Genomic DNA, 7,514 nt, shown 5'->3' on the forward strand with positions numbered 1-7,514 from the left:
AGCCCTAACATGATTTCAAAAGATTTTTTCCTTTCTTTTTGGTTTACTTTTTTTTTTTTTTTTTGTCACCGACCCTCTACGGTTAGCGAGTTCAGGCTAAGTTTAAGTTTATTTTTCGAAGCTTCGTTCATGATCGGACAAATGTATGTCAATGTGAAACAGGCCTAATGAAAGCCCCAAGGGTAAAAGGAGCTGAAACCCGATACCAACAAACATCCAAGTTAATGTCAACATTTCCATACACGACCATCTATATGTGCCAATCACCGAATTCAAATACACACACAGTGGCCTTGCACTTCCAAGAGCACGCAGTGCACACAAATACACGAACGCTTTAAATAATCTGAAACACTTGCGCCGCTAGTCTTGTTCAAAAGCCCCCACCCCGCATCACATCCTGTTCCGTGAGCCGCAATACTTGTTTATACTCGCACACCGGGCTGTGCCGTGTTAGCTCGGTCAGGCCCTGTGTAAAAATACACGGCAAGGTCAGGAGTTCAGGCCGGCTCTGTCTGCTGCTGGCACACCGTACTGCCCCGCTTGTCAGCTGCTTGCCAGAGGAGGGCTCATCACCACGGCGTCCTCCCGCACGGCTGTCAACACGACGACGCCACTAACACGCCGCCGCGCAACACGTGGTGCGCGCCGGGCAACTCGCAGCCATGTCAATCTCGGCAAGACGGCCGTAGGTTAGGAAGAATTACAGGAGCCGTGTCATTTCGTGCTCTCTCAACACGTCTGCAGATGAAATATATTAGCGGAGTGAAAATTTATTGTTCCTGTCGAAGAAACTGTGTCGTGTCTGAATAGGAATTACGAGTTGCGCTTAAAGCAGCAGGCTGAGGTGCCTGAGGTGACGACGCTGTTGATCCAAACATTCAAAGTTCTTGTAAATCAAGGTTATTGTGAGGACAGAAAGTTCATTTTTTAAAACACAGAGCCACTGTTTCATTGAGACAAGCTCTCGGTCGGCTCCGTGACCTCCACAGTCTGTTATGAAAGCTAAGACACCACTGTTCCACAGCGCGCTACGCCATTTCAACAAAACAGACCTGCTACGGATTTAATAACCTCGCTTTTCTGGAATCCACCTGGGACTCTACGGCTGCAACAATGTAAAACCATGAACGAGGCTGACTCTTTATTAAAAAAAAAAAATTAAAAAGGGCCCGACAAAAATGGTGGCTGCTCTCGTTTGGGTGCTCTGCACTCAGCACATTTGCAGTAAATGTCACGGGCGGAGGTTTGAGCCATTTTCTCCGTGGCGGCGGTGGATTTTTAGTGGTGTCTGTCTGTGCAGTGTGAAATTACACCCTCACATTAAAAAGAGACAGAAGTGAACCGAGGTACAGCTCACGGCTAATTCTGTAGGAGAGAGCACGGGGGGGGTTTAATGTACAAGGACCTTTCAAATCAACCATCGGGGCTTGAGTTCATTTATTTTCAGTGTTTGCTAAACCATGTTCCCGACAGCATTTTCAACAGTATAAGAAACTGACATCTAAATACATTGAATCTTACTATTTTCGGAGTGTTTTCTTAAGTCACAACCAGGCTACTATCAATAGAATCCACTTTAAAAACATCAAAAATCCTTTTTTCTCTCTCAATTCCCAGGCCATGGCTCAAAAAAACTACAGAAATAGTTTCCAAATCTTTGTGCCTGAATGTTTGATGGTGTAAATATAACAAATATATTTCTATTTCATATTCATATATATATTTATATAGTTGCCCTCCTATTCCACTTGACAATTTCCTTCCTCCCACTTCCTTCAACAACTGGAAAGCCCAACAGTTTTTTAGTTTGTTTTTTTTTTTTTTTTCAAAACAAAACAAACAAAATAACAGAAATCAGCTAATGTTAATATTTTTATACAAACACTGATCAAATGCAAGCAGGATTGATTTTGATGATTCGACGCTCCTAATGAAGTCCTGAGAGAGAAAAGCAACCGCGGCACAACCGAGGAAGCTGAGATGAACCCCCCTTGACAAAAACAACACCAGGGTTGCGTTCAAACACAAACAAAAGCTCAACATGAGGTGTGTGTGGGGGGGCATCTCACATTGTGCTCTGAGATATAAAGAAAACAGATGAAACAAACAACTAATTCAGACACTGTTGACATCACAACTCTAATTCGACCAAGAAAGCTCCATCTTCATAATATTCATAAACATTTTTTACACCGCGTTTGGAGTCTTAACCGGGCTCATCTCTCCATTCAAAAGCCCTGCAGTTTCCTGGTTGCCAGGAGCTGTGGGAAGAGAAGCAGGAGCAAAAAGCCAGGAAGAGGTCCAAGTCACTTTGTTCTTCATCTTGGAAACGAACTTTGAGTGAACCCCGGGTGACGCCAGGCAGTTCAAAAGAGCCAGGCATAACTCTTTCCCTCCTCGGAGAACCTTGCTAAACAAGAGGAGGAAAAAAGCGAACCTAGTGCCATGAGGCCCCTGTGATCGCTGACACGGTGGCCCTCCAAAGCCCTCTTCAGTCGGTCAGAATTTCACTGAGGAGGGGGGAACCTCTCCACTGCAGTGCTTTTTAGACAGTGTGGCAGAGAGCCAAATTCAGCTTCCATGTAATGAAATCTTTGTAAATTACACTTTGGGGCTAATTAGTAGGAAGATACGGCTGTGTGTGAGGTGTTTTTTTGACATTTGTTGTTGTTTCTCATTGTAGCAATCTGCCTGGAAAAACCTTCACTCAGGGACGATCGCATAATCAAAACAGCATGTTCATTTCACTAATGAATAGAGCTTCTGGTGGACTTCTTAAACTGCTCTTAAAGTGCCTTACTCAACCAGCTTCATTTTACGCACACAAAAACTTCAAAATATATCCATTAACAATTTAGAATCTGCATTTAGCCAGACAGCGCAGGAAAAAAATGTTGTCGCAATAAGTCGAGTTTATAAAACTCAGATGGGCATTATCAAAACCAGGAGGCAAAGTATCTTAAAGTATCTTAAAGTCAAAACGCAATTTAATGAGTAAAATAACATCCTAAAATACTATTTTCAAACTAAAGGCATTCTCATATACTGTAGGCTATAAAAGTAAAATAACCTCATCAGTAGCGCTCAATGCAGCATAACATAACCAATGATACAATACAATGTAAAATGCTGTATTAAGTAACACACTTCAGCTCAGCTGCAAAAAAAATTATAATCCTAGCCCACAAAATAATAATAATAGCTATCTATTTGAGGAACCTGGATGTTGTATGAATCACACAATATTTGAATAGCATGAATTTTTGTGTTATTATTGTAATATCAGAACTTTGACATGGTGCAGTCTTGACTCTAACTGCAAATTCTCCTCTATCTAAATATCTAATAACGCACATTCTCACAAGGCACGCAATACATCACTGTATTAAAGAGCTCTGTAGCAAAAAAAAATCAATATTTCAATATTCAGCTTAATGTGATAACTAGGTTTAAACAAAGGATAGCACTTACAAGTTTTTGCTTTCTGTTCTCTGTGTAAGACAGGAAAACCCACCTGTTTTTTCTTTTATTTCACACAGGACGTTGAATAGAGCCGGCTTCATTCTGTGACAATTCAGTGCATGTTTCCTAAAAACACAAACAAAAAATAAATATCAAGCCCTCACTATGCATGACCTGTCAAAACTGTCAAAACACAGACATTAGGCTTAGAAGGAATGTCTGCTATGTCTGATGGAAATGTGTTTTTGAGTATTTTACAAAAGGTATTTGATAGAAGACAGCTGACAAATGGCTCTAAATTGTGCAGCACTTTTTGGAAGTGATGCATGTGTTAAATGAGCAAACAACTGTCCAAATATTCCACATGCATCAAAGATAGCAGCTTAAAGTAGACTGCAAAGTGAAATTACTATCAAATTTTCACATAAGCCGACTAGTTATATTCCAGAAAATAGCACAAGAAAAATGTCATTAATAAATCTTAAACCACAAATGTAAATATCAGTAAAGTGTATTTTAAGATGCATGGTAATTATTAAATGTGTTTTAAAGTCAATTTCAAGTGGTTTAAATAGTATTCCAAGAGTAAAATGTGTGCATTTATTTCAAAGTGTTTTAGAAACACCTGTGTTGACAGTTGCTAAAGCTAATAGGGTCAAGTGAATTAATTTTTGTCAACACTTCGGTCACATAAATTAGTCTTTAACTAGTTGCCTTATTGATTACTATTAGTAAATGTGTTTTATTGCAATGTATATTTTGATATTTATATGGAAAGTAACAGATTTACCAACGGTCCTTCAATACACAAAAAAAGTAGACGACAGAAACACTGTAGCCACTTTTTGTACAGTTTATAGATTTTATGATAAATACAAAAATACGTAGGTAAAAAAAAAATGTTTAACTATGCATACTCGGTAACGTCTATTTCTTTGCACAGTTCTTGGGTGCTTGCAGTCCAATAAATAAATAAACTGGGACTGAATCCACCCGCAACATGTAGTAAGTCTATATGGCACTGAATCAATGCGCTTTCTCATTTGTAACCTGCGAGATCCAGAGCAATTGGAAATCGAAACGATGCATCTGGGAAGAAGAAGAAGACAGCTGAGATTGTGCACAGAAGCACTGGGAAGTGGCTGTAAGATATTTGTAATGCAAAATAAAAATTTACGCCAGGATAAAAGTTTGAAAGAAGACGCGAAAAGAAAGTCGGTGCGCTTCGGGTGGCGCGTAAAAATATGAAGCAGCTGACTTGTTAAACACTGTCGACGTGTTTCAGTGGCTACTATGAAGTTAATAATACAGAGACAGCATGCATACATTCTTAGATATATACCTGGCTTGTGCCTCGTCCAGACTTTGGTCGGTTATGGTCATGATTTGTTGTAATATGTCTCCAATGTCCTGTTTTCTTCCCTCGCCGTCCGCTCCTCCCGTGCCATCCTGCATATGCTGCGCCAGGCCGGGGTGTCCGGCCATGCCCACCCCGTGAGAGGAGTGCATCAACCGGGGCTGATCATCCATCCTCGCCGCTGTTCTCTAGACTCTGGTGACTTTTTCAATTCTTGCCTAGGAGAAGGAAAATTCCTTCAGGAACTCTCTCCGTCACTCCCCCTTTTTCTTTCTGGATGTCAAGAGCGCGCTTACAACATGGAGAGAGGGAGAGAGGGGAGAAAAGGCAAAGCTCCTTCTCACAGCTGGTTTGGGTGAAATCTGATCTGGAGAGCTGCTTTAGGATCAAGCCACTCCTGCTCTTGCCACCAAAGCCAAGACAACAGAGCCCAACTTTGTCTAAGGGCTGCTGTAATCCTGTGTAATCTGCGACTCTGCCGCGTAACTCCTTGTTTCCTTTGACAGCTTTACGACTGAAACAGCTTTAAGACGTGCTTTGAAGGCGTTAAACGTGGGGAGAGAAGTGCTTTTGTTTCGCACAGGTCTGCTGGCAACACTGACACATTACGGGAGGCTCCGCCCACCAACACTGGCACACAGCGATGGGGCGCCGCCCATCGGCCGTGATTGGACTAGAGCGCGCTGTTGGCCCCGCCTCGCTTCTTCCACGATACGTCAATCATATTCCCGAGGAAGGTGGGTCGCCGTAATAAGCTTTAAGATGTGGCGTTAGCGCCGGGACTGGACAGGGTGGTAACACGGTGATGGATAGGGGTTGAACATGAAAATAAATAATGGTGCTTGGCGTAAAGCCTCTGTGTCCGCTCTTTCCCACTATCAACCAGGACGGGACCTCCATGTTATCTCATTGTGTAAATGAATTTGCTCATTAATGGTCTGTTTTAATTTGATTTTACCAGTGACATTTATGACTAAAATTTATTTATTTATGTATTTATTTTTTGTCTGTAGGCTCCGAGCAGATCTGGCCATGTATTCTACACAAAGTTGTCGATTTTAAATTCAAGTCAAACTGTCAAACGTGAACGTTCGTACGTTTGGCGGGTGTAAACAGTCACATGACGAGAGCTGTTTAATTCCAGTTTACCCATCTGAAAGATTATGTCTGTGTCAAAACCTCATAAAACATGTCATAACACAGATACAACTGCCATATTTGATACATGTAATATTTACAGGGTCTATTAATGTATCATGCAGATTGCTCTGTCATATAAATCATGATCATAATACATGTAAACACGTAGTGAGAGAAGATGCCCCCCTTAAAAACCATGTTCATTTATTTTTAAATTGCATCACATCTAGATACAAGTTTAGCATGTGCAGGGTGTATATATATTCATTCCTCCTCCACCATGACCACTCAGTGTGTCTTGGAAAAATGATCAGACAGGCAGTTTGCTCAGCCATGTGGTCTATTTAACGGTATTAAATTCACTGGCTATTGACATGGAGCTCTGAATGTGGCAGAAATGTCACGCTCTGGCTGCAGGTGCTGGGAAAAGGACCAATAAAGAGAGTGTTAAAGAGGCCGTTTCTGATGCCTGAGTACCCATCACTGGAGCAAATATTCCAGAAGCACCACTCCAACTATTCATGCGATGTCTCATCCCCCTGTTCAACATATGAGGTGTGTCACCTTCCATTATGTTCCTCATGAAAAACGACACCACTTTAACCTGTCCTACTTATGAGGCGACTGCTGACATATACTGGTCGTATAGGTAATATCGCAACTTTTTATTGGATACAATATCATCAATTTCAGACAGCAAAAAAGATATTGAAGGATAATACAGAAATCATTCAATGCATTATGACTATATTCAGAGCTCAAGTACTAAATTTATGTATTACACTCAGTTTTTTGTTTTTTTTTTTCTTTCTCTTTCTTTTTTGGATTTCAAAGATAAATGAAAGAAAAAAAAACTTACCAACAAAGTTAGATAACAAGTGCAAAATGTAAATAAATAAATAAAAAGACAGCACACAAATGGTCATGCTTTAGTTTGGGGACCAATTCTCGCTATTAACTAGTTATTAACTACAACTTTGCCTCAATAAACTAATATGTGGCTCACTGGATTTGTTCAAAAACAGATTCATCCAGGAAAGAAACACACTGAACGTCTATGGCGCAACAGACTTTGTGTGAAAATAAATCATACAAGTTGTTTATTTTGTTTAAAAATCTTATAAATGTATGAGGTGGCAAGGGGGTAAAAGGCAAACAGTATTGATACAAATACTTTAGTTAAAATACTGGGGGGGGGGGGTTGTTTGTTTGTTTGTTTTTATATATATATATAATTTCTAAGTTAATACTTGTTCAAAACAATCACTTTAAAGGGGTCATTGGATGCCCATTTTCCAAGTCGATATCATTCTTTAGGGTCTTAATGAAAAGTCGATAATATACTTTGGTTAAAATTCTCAATGGTAGTGTAAAACAACACACTTTTTACCTTGCCAAAATCAGCTCTGCAAAATTCATCCCATTCTGGTCGAGGCTGCTTTAAATGAGCTCTGCTCGCCCCAACCTTCTCTTCTCTCTGTGGAGAGACGAGCCTGTTTACTTTAACCGCATTTAGCCGCTAAACTAAAAAGGTGATCGCAAAAAGATTCAT

At 40.4% G+C, this 7,514-nt stretch overlaps 1 protein-coding gene across 3 annotated transcripts in view; it reads right to left on the reverse strand.

Annotated features, from left to right (window-relative positions):
* pbx1a (pre-B-cell leukemia homeobox 1a) overlaps positions 1 to 5,427 on the reverse strand; it is an 85,279-nt gene extending 79,852 nt beyond the window's left edge. The window contains exons 1-2 of one of the 3 annotated variants that reach the window (XM_051094206.1): positions 4,808 to 5,427; positions 3,518 to 3,591 (exon numbers count right to left, since the gene is read on the reverse strand). In XM_051094206.1, coding sequence (XP_050950163.1) covers positions 3,518 to 3,591; positions 4,808 to 4,995 — 262 coding nt within the window. In that variant the 5' untranslated portion in view covers positions 4,996 to 5,427. The remainder of the gene's footprint in view (positions 1 to 3,517; positions 3,592 to 4,807) is intronic. The other 2 variants (XM_051094213.1, XM_051094220.1) reach the window with 2 other exon arrangements.
* Positions 5,428 to 7,514: the final 2,087 nt, after the last annotated feature.

Source organism: Labeo rohita, chromosome 2 (genome assembly GCF_022985175.1).
Source record: "Labeo rohita strain BAU-BD-2019 chromosome 2, IGBB_LRoh.1.0, whole genome shotgun sequence".
NCBI classification, from domain to species: Eukaryota; Metazoa; Chordata; class Actinopteri; order Cypriniformes; family Cyprinidae; genus Labeo; species Labeo rohita.